At 41.3% G+C, this 21,163-nt stretch overlaps 1 protein-coding gene across 4 annotated transcripts in view; it reads right to left on the reverse strand.

Annotated features, from left to right (window-relative positions):
- The window catches only part of LOC144738358 (ceramide transfer protein-like), a 97,791-nt gene that overhangs the window by 64,201 nt on the left and 12,427 nt on the right, over positions 1-21,163 (reverse strand). For 2 of the 4 annotated variants that reach the window (XM_078621413.1, XM_078621420.1), the window contains exon 2: positions 5,132-5,248. In XM_078621413.1, coding sequence (XP_078477539.1) covers positions 5,132-5,248 — 117 coding nt within the window. Of the gene's footprint in view, positions 1-1,660; positions 1,769-2,314; positions 2,432-5,131; positions 5,249-21,163 lie in introns of all 4 variants that reach the window. The other 2 variants (XM_078621405.1, XM_078621409.1) reach the window with 2 other exon arrangements.

Genomic DNA, 21,163 nt, shown 5'->3' on the forward strand with positions numbered 1-21,163 from the left:
TCCTGGCCCTGGTGCAAGGTTCTTAAATCCGCCCTGCCTCTGTCCACCCGGCAGCATAAATTAGCTCCCTCTGGTGGAGGCCCTTCCACCAGCAGTGGTTTGATCAATACATTGCAGGACTGCACCTTTACCTTTTATATCACCATGGGTACATTTAATGCGATGTATGAACGGAGTTGGTTATTAGGTACTATTCAAAATGAGCATTAGGCACAAGCGTCCCGTGTTTGTGGCATGGTTCGCCTACAGTGCCACGGGTGTGCTATTGTGATCAGCTCTGTTGCTACTGGTTGCTTTGGTGCACGCTAATAATCAGTATCGTTGACTGCAGCATCAAACACAATTCATAGAGTTAATTAGGCAATCATGCCAGCAATGACTTCACTGTGATTGACCGCACATGGTGATTTGAATCCTTGTTCAATGGTGATCTCAAGAAGAGAAAATTAATCCACATTATTTTGTAATTGACCGGTAGTTTTTGAATCCTTCTTACAGGATTCTTACATTTAGTAAAATCATATGTCAGACAACAGCTTCCCAACTTTGAGGTCGACACGGGACCAATATGGCGTAAAGATATAAACCCAAGGTTTTAGGTGTGTTTTATAGGAAATGTGACAAAAACATCACCCTACACTAAATAAATAGAATTTAAAAAAGGTAACACACAAACATGTTATCATGATTGAACCAAGCTTCGTTTTTGTGCACATTGCCCTTACATTTTGACAATGTGTTTCATGATAATGTGTTTTGTTTCGTTTCATGAGTCAACAGCATTGAAATTCCAACCCGAGGCATGCCGAACGAAGGCCTGTTTGCAGGTAAGCGAGGGAGCAGGCCCCTTCAGCGAGCATGCCGAGCGAGTAATGGGTACTCGAGAGCAAGCCTGCCGCCCCCCGTCTGCACAGTGTGCTGCACCAGAAGATGCTAATTAAACATCAGGCTACAGACACTTAGAACAAAATAGTATCCCTTTCACTTTCGTTCTAAGATGCGCAGGCAACAGTTACAGAATAGCTGGGGTAAGAATATAAAATACATCCCCCACCCCTCCCACCAAGATGCTGGGTCTCAATACAGGAATAATTTGTTTTAATGATTAGACTGTTTAATAACGGTCCTTCCAATTATTGCTCAATTTGTACCCATCTTCTCGGTTGAAAATTAGACTGTTTGTTTTTCAGTACTTACTTATGATAAGTAAGTGAAAAGTATAAAAATAGAATAGCCAGGAAGGTTTCAAAGGTCAGGGTTTGGAGGGTGGCATTTTGTTGCCAAATGCTGTGCTTGGCTCATGATACACAAGCTGAGGAATGAGCACCTAATGTAAGTGCATCACAGCTGGTGTCAATCACAAATCAGGATTATTATAAGGTGTTTATTTGTATGTATATACAATTCAAACGGCAAATCTTGGCGAAGCCAATATTAAATGTATTTTCTTACATAGGCTACAAGTGTTGTGACCAGCTACAACGGCCGGCGATATGTGAATGTTCTTCACAATCACTGTCGAGTCCTACCTGTCTAGTGGAAGATGTTGTGGTGTCTGCCCAGGAACACTATAATCATCACTGTTGGATCCACAGTCGTAGTTCAAACTATTTTTTGCTTTTGTATTGAATAGCAGAAGCAATACAGTGCTGACCCGCACCGATTGGAGCTGTGACAGGCGAACGGGTTGGGATGTCCAACTGCCTCCGATCTCTTCTCCGTGAGGAGCACAGAAGCAAAGGTCCTTCCTGACGACTGCACCCAGATGCTGCAGATGTTGGGAGGAGACGAGACAGCGCTTCTCTAGATTGTTCAAACTGCCATGCTCCTCCAGGAACCATGAGGCCTGGGTAAGAGTCACTTCCTGGTCCTGGACAAGCCTCGACAAACCTTTTACATGGTGCCATTAAAATCGATGAAGACTTTAAAAAAATATAAAAGAGAATAAGCCAAACTTGTCGGGCATTCAAAAATAGCCGGAAAAGTGATCTCGGTTGCAGCAATCTGCAACCTAGATAAGGAAAATGAAAACAAGATATCGTAAGAACGATTAACCTTTCCTAAAATGCTCGAAGCCACTCTGCTTAATGGGCATGGTTGGAGGGAGGAAAAAGCGATGGTGGTGGTGGGGGTCACATAAGAGGGCGACTCTATTAGCAGAGCAGCTTGCAGATTCTGTCACGGAAACAATGCCAGCCATAAGAAATATCGGCATTAACACGGGCACCGGCGCTGGCCAATAAACGCACACTCACGCGCGCAGCTTCGGTAACAACATGGTGTATTCGCCAAATATTGTGCGCTTGCTGTGTACCTTTCTCATATTGGTCTTCTCTTCTCTTGCTTGAAGAGTTAGTTTGGCAGCAGAGAGTACACGTTGTCCCCAAGATGAGAATGTCGTAGTGTATAAAGTTGATTCTCGAAAGATCGACTGAAATGAATAAAATGACTGGCACATCATAGCGGCTCTCCCGTTGCTCTTGTCCTTCACTAACATTGGCCCAAATAACCAAATCGCTGTTGTGCCAGGCGCTTGTTTATGTATACATCACGTCGTAGTGTATGATCTGGCCTTTAGTGTATCACAGACATGGGTTATACTCTGGACATTTGGTAAGATAGCTGTTTTCAAATTGACGTTATAATGTACTCAAAGTTCTTTGCCAAAACTCAATGGAAAGCCCATTTCTGCTAAGACAAAGAAGCCCAACCATATAACTTGTATATTTAAACTCTGATGACAATCAGAACATTTAGGACTAAAATGTTCATACATTTTGTGATCACAATTTGATAATTAAAAATAAATAAGTCCGGGAGAGAAATATTTCATGTTTTGTAAAATTCTCCGCAGAGCCATAACCCCCCCCTAACACATTCACAATGAGGCATCCATAGACAAACACATTCGCCATGGCCGATATCTCATTGTTAATGCTTTCAAAGCACCAAAGTGCTATATCCACAGTTTCTATGCCATTACATTATGAGCTTAGCATGGCAGGTTTTCGGCTGATTCAGCAGAATGTCAACACATGAACAAAAGCGCCACCTCTTACCAATGATATGCAAGCATAATTTCGATTTACTACAGAGCCAAATAAAGTAAATGCCAGAGTGCCCAGCTTTAGAAAACAGACCAGATTTATAAAATAACAGTGCAATTCATGAAAGAAAAACATCAAATTCCATTGACCCTGATATTTTTCTTATACAAGTGACATACAACCTCAAAGCATTTAACAACATAACAATACTATAACCTGCTACCATCTAGTAGATGATAAGAGTTTCAAAAAATATATATACACAGGAATAGATTAATAATAATAGTGTCAACTTTTTTATCAGCCCAGTATTCGCTCGCTCTCGAAGAGACAGATCGACTCAAGAGGCGGTGCGAGGAACCACACAGGCAGGAAGGCAGGCGATGAGCTGGTGCCAACAATTGCCCAAGCTTTGCAGTTCCCTATATGTTAAGATTTAATCAACTAATCAATGAGTGTTTATACATATGGGAGGAAAACAGAGCACCGGGAGAAAACCCACGCATGTGAGGGAGAAATACTGTATCCCATGCAGATGGAACAGATGAAATTTCACACTTTTCTGTACCGCCTTCTCATGGAAAGCCAGGGTATGGCACCTCGACACCCATGGGAAGAGCGTTTCACAATATTTATGCGATCCACTAATCCTTGTTGCCTCCGCGGTGCTGGATTACAGGTGTACATAGCCACGAAGGATAAGAGTAAAACAGTATTAATAAAATATGACTCATGAAATGCCAATGTGATTTAAACACACCAATATAAATATAATTTAAAGTTCTCATGTCGACATGCAAACCATCACAATATCGTAGAACTTAAGTGAAAGGGGCCCTTGAACTAAATTTAGTCCAGATTTGAATTTAAGATAAAAAACACTGCTTTTAAAAACAAAAGTTGGTGGTGTACATTAAAAATCGTAGGGCATATGAAGGTAATTTTTTTTAGGATAATTTTTCTATTATTTGATGCAAACTGCTGAACCAGCCCCCATAATTGTAACTAAATAATTAAGTAGACATCCTTTAGTCTCGTCACGTAATAATGTTTCTATCCAACTGTCTTTGCTTTACACACAATTATATTCCAGCGGCATTCGTTTAAGCATGCAATCAAGCCGTGGCCTGGTTTCAACATCCTGGCTCTCATCAGCATAAATAGGCTTCTTGAACAAATACTGCTGGACTTCCAAACGTTTTTGGCAAGAGCACTCCATCTACAAGTCAGGCTCTAGTCAACTTAAAACCTAATCGTGCATTGTTGTGCAGCATCAGTGGTAACCAAGTTAATAAAGAGTACAGTAAATACTCATTTTCATCAATCCCCTACAACCTGTAACTTTAACTGGGTCATGTATGCAGTATCCACGTTGCGTTTTTTGTATCGTTGATGGATAAAACAGAGAGACATCTGCAAGCAAACAGGGTAGTGATGTTGATCTTCCAAGTTGATACAGTCCAGCATATATGTCGAATTAATTCATATTCATCTATGAAATTAATGTGTGAAATACGTTGCTGCTACTTACACCAGCTCATGACCGAGCATCAATGTTTAACGTGCCGAAGGACAAAATCATACTTCCAGTTTACTTGACTCCACGTTAAAATGAGCCGCTGGCTGACAAAGCAGGCACAGGCAATACATACAAGGCCAATATGACCACCCGAACACTTATTGAAAGCAGGCATAAGTTACAGCCCAAGCCTAGGTGACACTTAATATGAAAAATGAAAAAAATGCGAACGTAAATGTAGTGGTGGAATCCATTTTGCCCATGAGCAAGCGTCCATGTCTTCTTCACCAGGGTGCACACGTGTATCGGTCGCATGTACACATACCCCTGCTACATCAACTACAAGGGAAATTACAAAACCAAGATCACCAAACGGTATTGTCAGGTCAAATTTCGATGACCTCAACATCTTGAGCTCATACTGACCTAATATTTGGGTGTCAGCCTTCTTCACCGAAGGCAAAGTTGTCCACCAAATTTCTTTAAATTTGGTTTGGTCAAGTACACTTTTGAGCAATTTGGTAGGGAGTGACCCAGCCGCATGTCTGTGTATAACCAACCGTACCTTGCTCTGTTCCAGGGCCTCGATCCATTGCTGCCGGAGCTCCGGGTGCTCCGTTCTCAGGTACCACACGTTGTCGTTGACGCCGACGTCGAAGCGACACTCGTCAAACTCGTGCGGCTGCAGTCACCAACAACAACAACAAACACACGCTCAGTACGGCGGATGTATGTATGTTGACCTTTTTGTGCACCGTACGTATCTGTATTTGAATTATTACCAACAAATATATTGAAATTTATTAAAACAGTATTTACAGACCCATGGTAACCCAGCTACATTTAAAAATAGGTCATAAACGTGAAAAGCTCTTACGTCGTCAAAATATTATGAATTGAATTACACCAACAGTGTCATAAGTGTTGTCCATTTAGGTGAGACGCATGCGGTGCTCATTTTTGGCTAACCATCGAACAAAGACGGTCACCACATCGTACGCAATTCAGATGCGCTTCGGTAGCCGTCAGGATGCTCTTCCTTCCGATATTAGGAAGCCACTGGAGCTATGCAGTTTGCCAAGCGGCTACTTTAATATGACCGTATAACATTTGCAAATTTCCCATGATGGTTTTGTAGGCAAATACAAAATAAATCAGTCTAAAAATAGTTAAGACTAAGGTCTGCTTTTTACTAACTTCTAAAATTAAGTTTGGTATAAAATATGTTTGCTATAAAATAATTGTGTAACAAGTGGAGAGAAATTAGTGAAGGCTGTCTGATAGTACATGACCATATAAGCTCTATGACTAATGCCAATAAAAACTCTTATATACGCACACAACTTTATCTATCTGTGATGAACGCTGCACTTTCCGTAGTTTTCCTACAGGGGGCGCTGCAAACCTACGCGCCCCCTGCATGAACGACGGAGGAGCAGGGACAGACGTTCGATTGTTGGAATCGATCTGCAGACGGTGGTCTTCTCGCACGGTTAGCTCTGTCGCCTTATCTCGATCCCACAATCCCAAACAGGTGAAAGTCCACATCGAACCAAACCCCCAGCAAGGCCATCTACTTAACGACGAGAGAAAATTCACACGAAATGTCGTTTTCAATGAAGTCTTCCAAATGTAAAATGATACAAGCTTTTAATGAATAAATAAAATTATCTAATTCAAAACAATACAATTTAAAGATGTTTCATTTTAAAACGTCAAAACGGAGCATCGGGTGCTTGCGTGAATGCGTCGTTCGTGTGAAATTTTTTTCTGGACTTTCCTGGTTGTTCGGGGGCACCACAGGCGCCCCCGAACAACCCCTAGTATTTGTACATTTATTAATGCGGCAATTCATAGCAAGACGAAAAGCAACGTGGGTTCCAAAAGTTACGTAAAAAAATAACACATCGGCCAATATTACGTTTAATTAAAAAAATATCAGCGTAGCTGCACTATAAACTACAATCAAACTAAATTACACAACGGGATGTGTAATTTCTTGCACACTTCCTGAGCTTGTTTATGTGTGTGATCAAAATTAACCATTTTGTTCAATAGTTTATTGGCAGCTTTGAGTATAGCAATTATGCGACTGTAAGACTTATTCTCAGCATCAGTCGTCAGTGATAAATTACAAAAGCCAATGCAATGCCGATAGATTATTATAAGTGTTATGAGTGTGTGAAATGTGTGCACATACGCACGGGGTTTGCAGTCCAACTTTTATTTGAAATAACATTTCAAATGGAAATAGCAAATAGTAAAACAAAACTGTATTACGTCCTTCCAAAAACATATTCTGTTCAAGGACAGGAGAAAATTGGTATGGCCTTCTTAATTTGCCAAACAATTGCATTTTATGATGCAGTGAATAAGTTGAAAAATGCTCCATACGATAAATTATAACTCTTTACAGGCAGGCTGTTACTGTAAAATCAATGTGTAAATCACGATACGTGACACCAGCAGGACCTGTTAGAAGCAATGAAGTCTTTGGAAACAGCAATTTAGATTCATTTTATAATTCTGCATGGCAATTTGTATTACAATTCGTTGTATTTCCTAATTAACAATGTCAATCTAGTGATGGGTATTTATATTCTTTGGGTCTTTCGGTCTGTACATGTCTTTTGAATGCAAGCATCGTGCAGAAGAGATTTCAGATTGGGAACCAATACCCAACTGCACGTACTTAAAAAAGAAAAATCCAACGACTCAAACCAAACACACAACTTTTTAAAGCACATGGTTGCAACAGAACGCCACGAACACGGATCGCAAACCCTTCAACAGCTGAATTGCAGAGACGCATAATCGGGGACACAAAACCGAAGTCCGCAACGACGCCCTCGTTTATTAACACCCATTAGCCGCAATATTCAAGTCTTCCACGGTGACACTAGGCCTTTAAACACAGATCATTGCGCAACACCTCAAAGTTACGTAACACTCGGAGGTATGTTTTAAAGCACTTGGCACCCCTCTGTACAACTGCAGTTCTTTGTAAAAACAAAAGCAACCAGAGCACTCAACCAGCAAAACCAGTTCACTGTATAGACCGGTATCAACGTCTGGCATGGTTACACACACACACAGGTAAAGGATTGGCAGTGCGTGTATGGAGTATATGTAAGTGATACTGGGTGGTTAGGCAACTTTACAGGCTCGAACTCATTCTCCAGCCTGCGGGAGCTGCCGAATTGAAAACCCATCTCGGCTCATCTTCGCAGATGTACTACTACTGTTGTTGGCATTCCATCAGAGGAAAATGTGCCACCCATAATTGGCTAGGGGAGGCGAGGCGGGCAGGAGAAGACATCCCCCTCACCCCGGCCCCATCATTGTCGGTAAAAAGAGAAGCAAACTTTTTATCGAAACAAAAACCATCTTCATTTGTATAAAGACAAGTGAAGCACACGCATGGCCAGCAAATAGGTGCACAGCAGCCTATACTGATGAGCCAAGAATGTGCGTGTCCCGCGCGTGACGTCATGAGGCCCACCCCTCCCCTCATTAATAATAGTGAGTTGGGTGACGTCACTCCACATGCCGCACCCCTCCCCAATAACCATTAGCGGGTGACGTCTTTCCAAATGCCGCACCCCTCCCCAATAATCATTAGCGGGTGACGTCACTCCACATGGGGCAACCCCCCCACTAATTAATAATCATGAGCTGAACAATTTTTCTATTGAATATTTCATATTTACTTCAATATACACCTGTCCTTGGACGGGCAAAAAGCTAGTAGTTTAATAATTGAGATATGTTTATTAAAATATATTATTATTACTACAACCAGCAGCAGAGTACTCTAAACGCGTGACGTCGTTTCTAAATGTGGTGGTATAAACCGGAGGACCCGCAGAAAAATCCACACGAACACGGGCAAAATATTCAAACGCCACACAGAAAAGCGCCCGAGTCAGGAGTCGAACCCAGGCTTTGTTTGCTGCATTGCCACTCGTGCCTCGTGAATACTTGTTTTCACACGTGATGAAATTACTCCAATTGACCTTTTTGGGGTTTCAATTACGTAAGAAATGAGGCACCCATTTATCAGTCAACATCCAGTCTTAGGCTCACCGCACTTGCATCTAATCGAGTACGTGAGAATTATTTAGCTTGTACCACGCTAGAGGTTCACCGGTCAATTCTTCAATCAAATCCCAAAAAAGCCCTAAATCGTCGGTACGGAAAATTGTTGCATGCCAAGTTTCAACACTGCCTTGCAATAGAGATGAATACAGTTCCACGACAGACACAGCTACGTTAACACATGAAGAAATTAACACGTAATCAACCGTGGCGGTGGTAAAATTATTGCGAAAATGTGGAAAAGCACTCGCAGGATGGAGGTGCACGGGAACTTGCACTCCTTACTTAAAGCAAAGGCCTCATAGGAGCAGACTGCAAGCCATGAGCATTATTGGCAGGTGACTTTCCTAGCAGTGAGTCACTCGTCCATTTGGTTTCCAGGTGGAACTGGATGTGTGGGAGGGTATCTGCCTCCCTATTCACTGCTTGCAGTGAGACATGACGTATGCTTATCTTGGGGGCTCCTAAAACAGAGCATTTGAAAGTATTAAAGTGTATTTATTTCAATTGGCATAAGCCGTCTATTCCATTGGGATGTTCCCGGCTGAGTTTGCATTGTGCTGTGTAATCGGCTGTTTCCATGCACCCTGTAAATATGGATTAGTTTAGACACAGACACGTTCCTGCTGTGGTGCAGAGAAACATGTTCTGAGATTTGTAAGTAGTCTCACGAAATGTGTGTTGTTGTAACGCTAGGTGAAGGTTATAATCGTTTAAACAACAAGCTCTGCAAACTGGCTTGGTGACGTTTGTTTCCTGTTGCTTTCGGAATTCTCAAAAGGTTACTCGAGGTTAGATCTTTGTTCTTAAGGCGCTTCTACTGAGAATCCCATAGAGGGGCGTAATGTAAACTTTCCTTAGTCGTGTGTGCTTTCACTGTGACTTGAGGGCGAGCCTTTGGCGCATGTGCTGAACTCAAAGGATTGTAAACATAGATTAGTTTGTGTTTTTTCATTTTTGAGAATTTTCGATTGATCATGAATAGTTTAAAATTCATCCATTTGGATGTTCAAGTCTCAGCTGTCCTCACTGAACCATAAACTGTAAAAATGTGTTATTAACAAAATAAAATAACCGCTGGAGAGACAACTTGAAAATAACGCAGAACACAGTTTTCGGAGGCAGATTTGTATCAAAATTATTAAATAAAGAGGAGACAAGAGCAGCAGGAGAGAGTGCATTTATAAAGTTAGACATAATTAAATGGAGCATACAAATGTCTGAAGAAGAGCGTTTTAAATCAATGCACACTGCGAGCCATGGGCATGGGTCACAAAAACATGGCCACTGGCAATGAAAATGGAATAAAAGCAGAATAGTGCAGAAAGAGGCATGGGGAAATGAATGCTTGGAATTACGCGGAGAAAGGAAATGAACACATGGATCAGGAAACAAACACAAATCAGGGCATTCACATTGAAAATGTATAACATTAAAGACACGCTTGGGCAGGACATCCCTAAACAAGATGCTGCATGCATTTTGAACTTATTTCCCACCGGTAGCAGCCAATCGTGTTAATCGGAGGTGCTAATGCTGGCCATAGGATGAGACCCTACCCAAAATGGCAGCCAAAGGAGAGAACGCATCCAAGAGGACAAACGCTACGGAGATGGAGCGATCAGATCATCTCACGTGAAGGAGTACAATGGTTGCGTAGCTGCAGAGCCACAAGAGATGGTGACAGTAAGGGGAAGTCATCATTCTGGCCTCGATGTGTCGTGACGAAGGACCATTTCCCAAAACGTCACCGATTATTTATTTTCTATGATCGCGCACACGTCAAATGTCGAACGTGTTGCCCTTTTATGTAAATGACGACCGTTTCAATACGGCCATATATATTGTGCCACATTTTACTAACCCAGAACAAGCGGCTGTTAAGTATGGGGAGAGACCGTGAGAGAACACCACACCGGTTCCAATCCCATGAACCGATTTCCCGCAACGAGAAGCATGAGGAGGCGGCAGTGGGGGCAAAGAGCTGGAAGGGGGGGACCAATGGATGGTAACTCAAGCCGACGGGACGGTGCAGAGTGCAAATGATGCGACTGGGGGAGTATTAGCGTTGATTGAAGCGGGAAGTCAGTGGTGTGTGTCACATTAAATGAGTGGTGGGATGAGTGGAGAATAATAATTTTTAGTAAGTGGCAGGGAACGTGCGTAAGCGCGAGTGGTAAATGTGAGTGATAAGCATGAGTGCTAAATTAATCTGACTTGTTCGAGTAATTAATACAATATAGAATTGAGTGAAAAGAGCATACAAAAACATCATTAAGGTTTAAAAATAGGGTATTAAATCAAAGGTGATGTGCATTATTAAATAATTATTGATGGCAGTTTCAGCTACGTCGATATATACAGACACAAACAAGGTCGTATGAGGATTTTATCTGAGACGTTTCATCTCTCTCCACCTCCACGTGGCCGCCACGGCGCTGGCGAGAGACACAACCCATCAACAGGAGACAGTCTCCCAGGTGTTTGACAACAACTCAGGTGCGATCGTTTCAATTTCCCTTGGTATTTGTTCACCTGAGGACGATTGCTTGTGTTGCGATCGAAACGTCGTGATTTTTTATCATTTCATTATTTTTCTACCTACGTGACTTTACCGAAAGAACCAAAGAGTATGGATCCTTGCAGTCACGAAAACTTCAAATCTAGAATATCATGAATAATGCACAGAAGCCATCTTGCATACCATCTTCCTCATCTCATCGCACAGACGCCAACATGATAAAAATATACTAAAGAGTCATATATTTGTTTTAAAAGTGAAACATTTTCGAGTTGTCATATCAATTTGTTAGAAGTAAAACACGTGATAACGATGGTTATCCTGCGTTACCTGCTTCCGAAACAGTGTTCACCATTGAGTAATTTAACCTTTGTTTAATAAGCCGCGAAAACCAAAATACATTTTGCTCATCGGTGAGCATCAGTGAGCAACAGCACTGAGGTGAGCAGATATTTAATTCAGCCGATGCTTTAAAAGCTGTAAGATTAATTGCAGGTTATTGACTTGCATGAAAACGTCCCATTTTATGTACTGGATATTATTATTAGTGTACACAGGGCGACCACGCTGATGGGCTGACTTGCCCCCAGCCCAGGATTTTTCACCTGCCGCTGGGGGGCACGAAGCCTACGAGCTCAGCCCCCCAAAACAATCTTGAATACCGCCCCCCGCCCGCCCGCCTGCCACCAGACATCTCAAACGCACCGAGGGGCCTCTCAATTCCGTGGTCCGTGCAAGGCACATCTACCATTCAGACTTGCCTTCTCATAAAGTCTAACATTTCAAATAAAAACGATCCCTTCACTTTGTATTTATTTTACTTATTTGTATTTTTACCACTTAACTTGCTCATGCTAGTCGTTGTGCACCGCTGCACTTTATTTTGCACGCGGTTGAAATTTACTCTGCTTAGTCGGTGTTAGCCGCTCAGGTCGTGACGGCTTTCTTTTTTCGTTCCTGTTGCTCCATGCCCCCTGTACCCTTCCCGTTCTACCGTTAAATAGGCACCGATACCTTCCTTTCTTGAGGATGATATTGACACAGAAAATAAAAATTGATCGATTGATTGAGAAGAACAATGTGGCGTCTATAGGTGTTAGGCGGGGACAACTCCCACCGATGGCTCAACACCAAGTGGAGGCATCGATTGGGTTGCCAAATGTGTCAGTGACACAGGGCAGACAAAGCACATGAGTATACTTCATCATGTACACTATGTAAAACGGTACGCAAGGATACAGTTAATGTGGCAAGTCCATTCATTATTCGTGAGGCAGTCGGTGGTTGACCACAGCTCATGGGCGTCTTCAAACAGGAGTGATTTCAGGTGACGTGCGTCAGGACTGCTCGTCGTTGTATTAGCCAGACTGGCAGAGTGGTGCATGCTTATACATTATTCATTAGCATGTGCTCATTTGATTATCCACTTTCCGTATATCCAAATGCTTTGTTTTTCGACACATACAAGTGTGTTGGGAATTGTAAAAAGACCATTAACTCCATCAAGCCATTAATGGCAGCAATACAATGTTTGGCACAACATTTACAGCAGTACGCTCTGTGTAGTTGTATAAATATGACTAATATCACATTATTTTCTTGTACTTTTTTTTTTACTTCGTTAAATTATCATGGCCTTGCCCCACCATCTTGCCTCTCTCATCTCCTTCTATGGCCCGACTCGTCCTCTTCACTCTTCTCTCGCAGTGCCTCCTTCTCCTTGTGCCCAATCCCATTTTCGGTCCTTCTCCCTTCTTGCATCCCTCTATTAATCAATTTCCCCTGCACATGAAGCAGTCCCCCCCTCCTTAACCCCCTTCCGTTCCTCTCGTAAAGCTTCACCTCTTCTCTATTGTCCATTCTCTTCCCTTTCCCTCCCCTCGCCCCTCTCCGTCCCCTCTCTCCCGACCCTTTTGAGATCCCTAATCCTTGTACACCCCTGCCATCTAAATCATTCTAGTCTGTCACCGTTTTTCAAACCATGTTAAGCGCCTCGAGCGAAGGTGCTCTATTCATGTAAAATTATATTAGATTAGACATCATTCATTAAAACGTGTCTAAAGTGTTGTTTTCACTTTCTTCTCCTCACCAACAAGTACGCAGCACTGATGCTCTGTTCCTGCAATAAAACTCGATACACTCCATCGCCTCTCCTTCGTCATCCACAAATGGTATCATCGTGAAGCACTAAGGCAATCCCATGATTCTCCAATCCCAGTAGCTGCAGATCTCCAAAGACTTAAGCATAATTTATATGCCGAATAGTAATTTTATTGCTAACAACCATGACATTGTAGCCACATGTGAAGTCCTTTTAGTCCAGCATGGCTGCCTCCTGCGTGAATTACATTTCATGGGGTAATCCATGCATTAGCAAAAAACAATTACATTAAAAAGTGAGAAAAATTATCTGAACACAATTTAATCATCTCTTGGACACAGCAGCTCCCTTGCATTAAGAAAGATAAGGTGGAATTGCGAAGGCTATGCACCCGCAAGCGTTATTGAAAGGAGTGATTTCCTGTGGTCACACAAGTGTTGTGTTTATTGCATCACACTGTTTGTCCAAATCTTTTAGGTTAACTTTGGTTTATCTTCGTCCCATTTTTTTTATTTTTAAATAAATCAGTTTTCCTCCTTATATTTTGGCCAAGTGCCCATTATAACATGTACTTTTGTCTCAAATGTCTGGCATCTTTATAGATTAGTTTGGACATTTTATACATAAGATTCTAGAAAATAACAGAGGTGTTTTGATCAACAACATATTTGAATGTTGGGGTTCTTTTTCAAATGACACTCATTCTAGAAATATCACAGGGTTCTTTTTTTTATATGAATGCAACAACTGATCAAATGCATGGATCGTGCCCTCAACATTTGCCGGACAGCGGAAAGAACACAGAATTGCTGACGAAAGAAAGTAGCTCAACTGCTAAGTTATCGAGCTAAATAGACGCTAGCCCATGAACAATTTAGGTAGTTTGACTTGTACAGCCTTTTCAATCCACTGCTGAACTTATTCAACTCACAACATTTACCAAATCGCGCTTATAAGAAATGTATAGTTTTCAACCCTCATGCAAGAATGATAAAAAAAAACGCCCACGTTTTCAGTGTAATGTGAAGGAACCGCAAATGTGTGGACGTGACGCACAACAGAGTTAAGTTGCGTATGATTGGTTCACAAACTCGGCATCCATTACAGAATCTTCACACAGCATTACAGCAAAAAAATTTTCAACACAATAAATGGAATCGTGACAATTCATCAGATGGAGGAGGAGACGGCGGTAAATCATTACACGTCGAGTGAATTGGCTCTGGGGAATAAAGATTATGTGAAGGAATTAAAACGATCATCCATAACATTCGGGATAGAAATCTGAGAAGCAACCACTGATGGTGCCTATGTGTAGAGAGTTGACAATCTCAGCCCAAATACTAATAACTGCACAATTAATTTGGTTCGTCCAATTCTGGGGTCTCAAGTGTCAACATTGTAAATACACCAAGGCATTTTCTATTTAAACTCAGCCACTTCTTACCCAAACCTCCCTCCCATTGCCATTGATATAACACGCCCTGTGATTTTATGAAACACGTTATATAAGCTGTAATTATTTTCTATATAGATAAATTAGTTTTTTTATAGAGCATGAAACACCATCTAGCAATGTGTAATACAGGCCCATTCGAATTGTGTTCTGCTGACTACAGGAAGACCAGCACGGTGATCATTATGTTATTATTTTACTTTTATTATTTTATTCAGTGGCATGCTACACGCTACATGAAATAGCTTCATAGTTTTCTATGTTAGGAGAAACATGTTCATATATAGCATTGATAAGCGTGACCTGTTATATTGCACAAAAGTAAACATCAACGTGAAAACCTTTGACTCGATCAAGTATGTTGGACTTCATCTCAGCGAACTTGTTTTTATTATTACACGCTTTTATTAACTTGCTCTGTCTGTTGTCGTTGTTGTTGTCGTTGTTGTATCCTCAAATCTTGTAACTCAATTTTAACCCACTTCCCACTGTGGTATCGACTGCAAACTTGGTATACTTATGTCATACTGATGACAATACTATATTATATCATTGAAAATTACATTTTTTTTTTAAACATTCTTTTTTGTATATTATGTTTCGGCTTGGGTCTATTTGTCCACGCTCAACTGACGTTGGCTGTAAATCACCACGGTCCCCCTTACGTTATGGCAAGCCTCGGGGCCGCTTCCTGGAGTTGTGCCATTACTAGTACATTTCATAAAAGCGTGTTTAAATTTTTTTTTTAATATTACTTATTTTCCCCATGGGCAACTTAATTTTCCTTTGTCAAGATGCAAAAATCCAACCCACATCAAAGTACTGATGTAACAAAATTCATCAAGGAAAACTTTTGGGAGATGATCGTCAATTTACACTAAATGTGATACGTAGAAATGTTTTGATTAAAGAAACTCAATAGAATATACAAATTTTAGCCCGTTGCATTATATTAAATTTTTATGAACCCGTCCAATGACGGGCAATTCTACAAGTAAATTTTATAAAGTCGCATTCATTGCACACAAAGTGCTCGCCACAAATGAACCACAATACCTTGCTGATATCGTCAAGGAGCATAAAGCATAAAGCATCACATGAACTCTGGTCATCCTCGCAGCGGCTTTCGACAAAGATGGTTACTGCATCGCGCGCTTTCAGATGCGCTTCTGCGGCCATCTGGAACGCTCTTCCTTCCGATATTGGGAAGCCACTGGAGCTATGCACTTTTAAATCTAGATTGAAAACGAATTTCTTAAGAACTGATTTTTGTGTTTAGTTTGTTGTCCTTTCCCCGCACCTCTGATTAGTACGGTTGGCTACGTATGGTGCAAAAGAAGGTCAACATGAGACAGATAATGACGACGATCATCGTTAAAGACTGCCCACTAACCAAGCTTAGAGGTGCTATAGATGCACTGCCATCTGCGAATGATAAAGCTGCTGCCCAGCTAAGGCACAAACGCACAAGCCATATCAAAATAATAATAAAAAGTTGTTAATTTTAACCCAAGTGAGAGAAAGACTATTTAGAATGTACAGATTTTGATTCACGTACAAGTGGGAAAGGCAGTTTCTGACTATTTTGGGTTTTAAAATAGAGAGATAATTATATTACAGTAATAACATAAAATACATGGTAATATTATACGATCTCTTTAATGGTGTCATTTATATTGTGAATATTTGCATTTAGAAATTATTTTTGTTTTCACTCATGCATAGGTCATTTATATTTTTTTTATCTTGTTCCAACCCTGTTTTTTGCTGATATCCCTTGAAAAAAGGCAATTGGAGCCCTAGTCAATGGGAACACAACTGCCAAATTGCTGCTGTGTTAATAGAGCTTCCTATCAGTGATGTGATAACAGTGAAACGACAGCACAGACAAATAATGGTGTTTGACATCAAGGTACACATGTACCTGAAAGCAGCTGTGTGTGGGGGAGCGGCATTGTAGCGGTTAGCACGCTGCAATCCCGGGGGACCCGAGTTCGATTCCCGCTCACGGCCAACACCAGTGACGGTTATCTGAACAAGTCCCGGGCCTCCCCTAGGTCGACTCAGCCTCAAATGAGTACCTGGTGCAGTGTTTAAACATCGCTCCTAGGGAGACAAGGGCGGCCGGGCGTGGTGCTGGCCACCCACCCCGTCGTGTGCCGTGCTGGCCTTCATAGGTGCTCGAGAACAGCACTTACCCCAACAGTCTGTTAAGGCTATACGTGGGATTTTGTCTTTTGATTATTGACCACTAACTCAATCTCGTTAATCATATATATTTTTTACCAACACATGGACCCACTTACAATTCATCCTGGGCCTTTCAGCTTGGACATCATTGACAACTGACAAGCATTTGATGGTGCCCTTCCAACCAAGCTCTGTTAAGTGGGGAGCTCTGAATTAATATATGTAAGGGCCATGGTGCCTCATCATACAGTACTGCCAAATATCGAGCTACCACGTGCCTCAAAAGGAGCGGTTTGTCAATCTTCTCCTAAATGAGGGCCTATCCACACTATGCAGGTGAGAGTTATTTGACCATATTTCACCACGCTGGTCAGTACGGATTTAGGAGGGCAGGGAGCATAGAAGTACAGTAGAACAATGGATTTTGCTATTTGGCGATATAAAAGGGGTGCAAACGACAGTGGCAAGGGCCAGAATAGCCATTCTCATAATTTGTGGTGAGGGAGAAGGGCCCGAGCATTATAGTGTGAGCAGTGTTGTATCGTCGTAAAAATAACCAAACACATTTACGACTGGCTTCAAACGTGCACCGCTGATGCCAGGCAAGTGGCAGGGAGACAGTGGCTACCTTCCAGTACTAAACAAAGATGCGCAGTGGAACACACAACAAAGGACAAAGCAGTGGATTGTTTGAACACAATACAAAATGAGACAGCGAGGCACACAGCCAGAGACCATGGGCCAGACCAGACATGGGTAGCACCACCTAAGCAAATGGGGTTTGTGGTTACTGACTTATGTATATCACTAATTAGAGTCAATTACTTGATAACCCAGTCATCTACCAAGGTGTATTACGTAATTTTATTGCCCACATAAAGAAACTAACCACTAAAGGGATGCCACCTCAGGTGGTACCGACAAATGAAATGCCTGGTCTGGGCACATGGACCACTTGTGCTGCTAATGCACCGTGATGTTTTGCCATCCGATGTTGCTACGAATGTGCACCGAAGCTGGCACAGTAGGCATGCTGGGATACATCTATCTGTTCAAAATAGATTCTTATGCTCATAATGCTGCGGCGTTCGTGTGCGCATTAATGCAAATCCTTGCAATATATGTATTAAATCATGCAAGATGCTTGCCGGATACAGTCACATTTGCAAATGTTATTTGTAACTATGATAATTTTGTTGAGGGACTATGTGTTACCTGGGTGTGGTCTGGGACCGTTTTGTTGTTGAATTGCTGCCTTGTTCAAACTTCACAAATCGTACTGAGATATATAAAATAAATATTTATATTTTACTTTTTTCTCTATTTGGCACTCCTTACTGACCTGCCCGTACTGCACATCTGTGAAAACGGTAATCGAATTCCTCCAGTCTCAAAATAGATTCTGATTAAATTATTGCCTTACGTAGATGTTATTGTCGTCATCATCAGTCGTATGCCAATGATCACATCACCTGGAACGCACTCGATTTCACCACATCTCAGAAGCTAAGCAAGGTGGATAGTGGACAGTGCTCGGGCAAGTGACCATCATGTAAACTGCTGCGGGGCCTCATGTCAATGGATGGCAGCACAGCTAAAGCTTCATAATCAACGTTTTGGGGTTAGATTGCGTTATTTATAAATGTGTCGTAACCCTCCACCCACCCGACACGGCCAGTTAGCAAAAAAAAGTGTCACGTTGACAAAAGACAAATAGTTCACTACTTTAGCCCACCGGTGTGTTGAAGAGTGAAACCACAACATTTACAATTTTTGAGTAGTACGACGTTTCGCTGTGGTTTCACTCTTCAACACACCGGTGGGCTAAAGTAGTGAACTATTTGTCTTTTGTCAACGTGACACTTTTTAGCTGATTGGCCGTGTCGGGTGGTGGAGGGTTACGACACATTTATAAATAACGCGATCTAACCCAAACACTTTATTATGAATAATATTGGTCGCGAAAGCCTACGTACGTATCAAACTAACAGCTAAAGCTGTTGCTGCACAGTACTAATGCTCCAACATCTATGCTCACCTCGTTCACCAACTCGTAGTGACCAGTGTGGTGGAAATATGGTCAAAAGCACCCACACACTTGGGCTTGGGGAGGCCCTCAGCTAGCAGTGGATTACCAAAAGGGATCCAAGGATGTAATACTGTAAGTAATGGGTTGATGTGATCTTTGCAGCCACTAAAATCGATGGTTGAATTTAATAGTGATCCCAAGACATGTAAAGTCATATAATTAAATGGAGAATGAATTTGTACTGTAGTCATTTCACCATCCCTCCGTGAGCAATACGAATAACTATAAAGAGTTCACTTTGACTCAATAAATGAAGAGACTACATTTAATAGGGCCCTAATTAGAGATTTTTAAAGAATATGAGGGTCTCTTCCATTTATAATAATGCTAATGTTGAAACCACACCTCTGTTAACGCGACATTCTGTGCCAAGAAATAAATATTCTGGCTTTCTATAAATGTAAAAAATAAACCCTACAAATAAAATTTTACGTTTTCCCGGTAAAAACACGGAGCAATTTTTATGCAATAAATTAACATTACAAAGCAATCTAACAGAGAAAAAAACATTAATAATTTAGTGAAACATTCCATGGAGAATCGTTCTGAAAGTTGAGGCTCCACAAGTGATTTATTTATTAATTATACAGGACGTAAGCTATGGCAAAAAATATATTTGTTTTTACAAAGTGCTACATTTTATGAAGCACAGCAATTGCCAATTAACCTTATTAAAAAAAAATAGGTCAATCGTAAAATATGCAAAGCTTTTATTAATTTATTTCAGAAGATCAGATTCAACGGGATAATGAAAGGCATGTTTAATGTGCAAAGAGACCATTTAGCTCATGTCAGGCTTCTAATCTGCTCTATACAGACCCCGGAGCATCCCTGCATGTCACAGCTCACTGAGCCGTGAGCAAATGTGCTCTCGCTGCTGGGTGCTGACAGCCTGGTGCATGATCGTATTCAAATGAACCAAAACAACTCTGCCCCAATTTTGCCTAGCACTGAAGATTTGATCTATTACTCCCATAGATATGATCTCAATAGTGCCTGTATATATAAAGCATGATTGTGGTATCATTTTGCAAAGGTCATATCAATTTAAAGTCACAAAATGCAATGGATTCGGTGCCGGTGATAGGGGAAAGTGTCTAGCTTGTCAGTCCATCTTTAAAACCCGCATTAGAGTGCAGGCTCTGGAAAGGCTCAAGACCTTGCGCTTGGCTTTCACCCGCCTGGCCAGAAGGGCTCGCATTCATGAAGTGGGCAAAGGATCGCAACCTACTCATGCTATGAAAACTAAAAGCAATGATCATGAAAAACAAGCGATAACAAAAAGTGTAAAACAACTACGCACCTACAATTACTGCATTACCCTGGTAGAACATACCGAGCCATTATTATCATTAAATATCTGTATCTATTCGCAGATAAATATTGGATCGTTTGTTTTTATTGCTGTTACGATGCCCTTTAACTGTAATGTCAACCCTACTACTACGTAAACGCCTTATAGACAATCACAAGTCATGCACAGCATGTCTAAATAAACAAATATGATCATTTTCACATCTTTCATATACTAGTTATCCCAGTGAGAGCTGAACATAATTAACATCTTAGCCATATGCGCACTTTTCAGGCTTTAAATTGATATACCTACGGCACATTCACACTGGGACTGCAGGAAGTTAGCAACAATTTATAAGAAGAGTCAGGCTAAGAGCGACACTCACCATTTCCAACAACGACGATTCAAATTTGTCTGGACATATAAAAGCATACAAATAAATGCAGAGAAAGCAATGAACATCTCAGATTTTCTGCCGACAGTCATCATGAAAGCCATTCAAACAACCGACGAGGGTGAAAATTATGAAAGAGAGACAAGTGAGAGCCAACTTCGGAGTGTTTCTGTAAAATGTAACTTGAACAATGAGATAGGCTCGTGTGCAGGAGTAAGATGGATTGTAGCATTGCAAGGCCTTGAGGGATTGGGATGGCGTGGGGAGGCCTTTGCTCAGCAGTGGAAAGAAAATGGTTGTTGATGAGAGCCCAATGCGACTGAGTCACTTCTTCATAGGATATTTGAGTAAAAAACAATACGCATCACACACACACAGTAGAAATATTAACTAAAACAGAAAAATACATATTTAATCGGTACAAAGTTTTCAACTATTTTACAGTCTTTCT

The sequence above is a fragment of the Lampetra planeri genome, chromosome 3 (assembly GCF_965212315.1).
Source record: "Lampetra planeri chromosome 3, kcLamPlan1.2.h2, whole genome shotgun sequence".
NCBI classification, from domain to species: domain Eukaryota; kingdom Metazoa; phylum Chordata; class Hyperoartia; order Petromyzontiformes; family Petromyzontidae; genus Lampetra; species Lampetra planeri.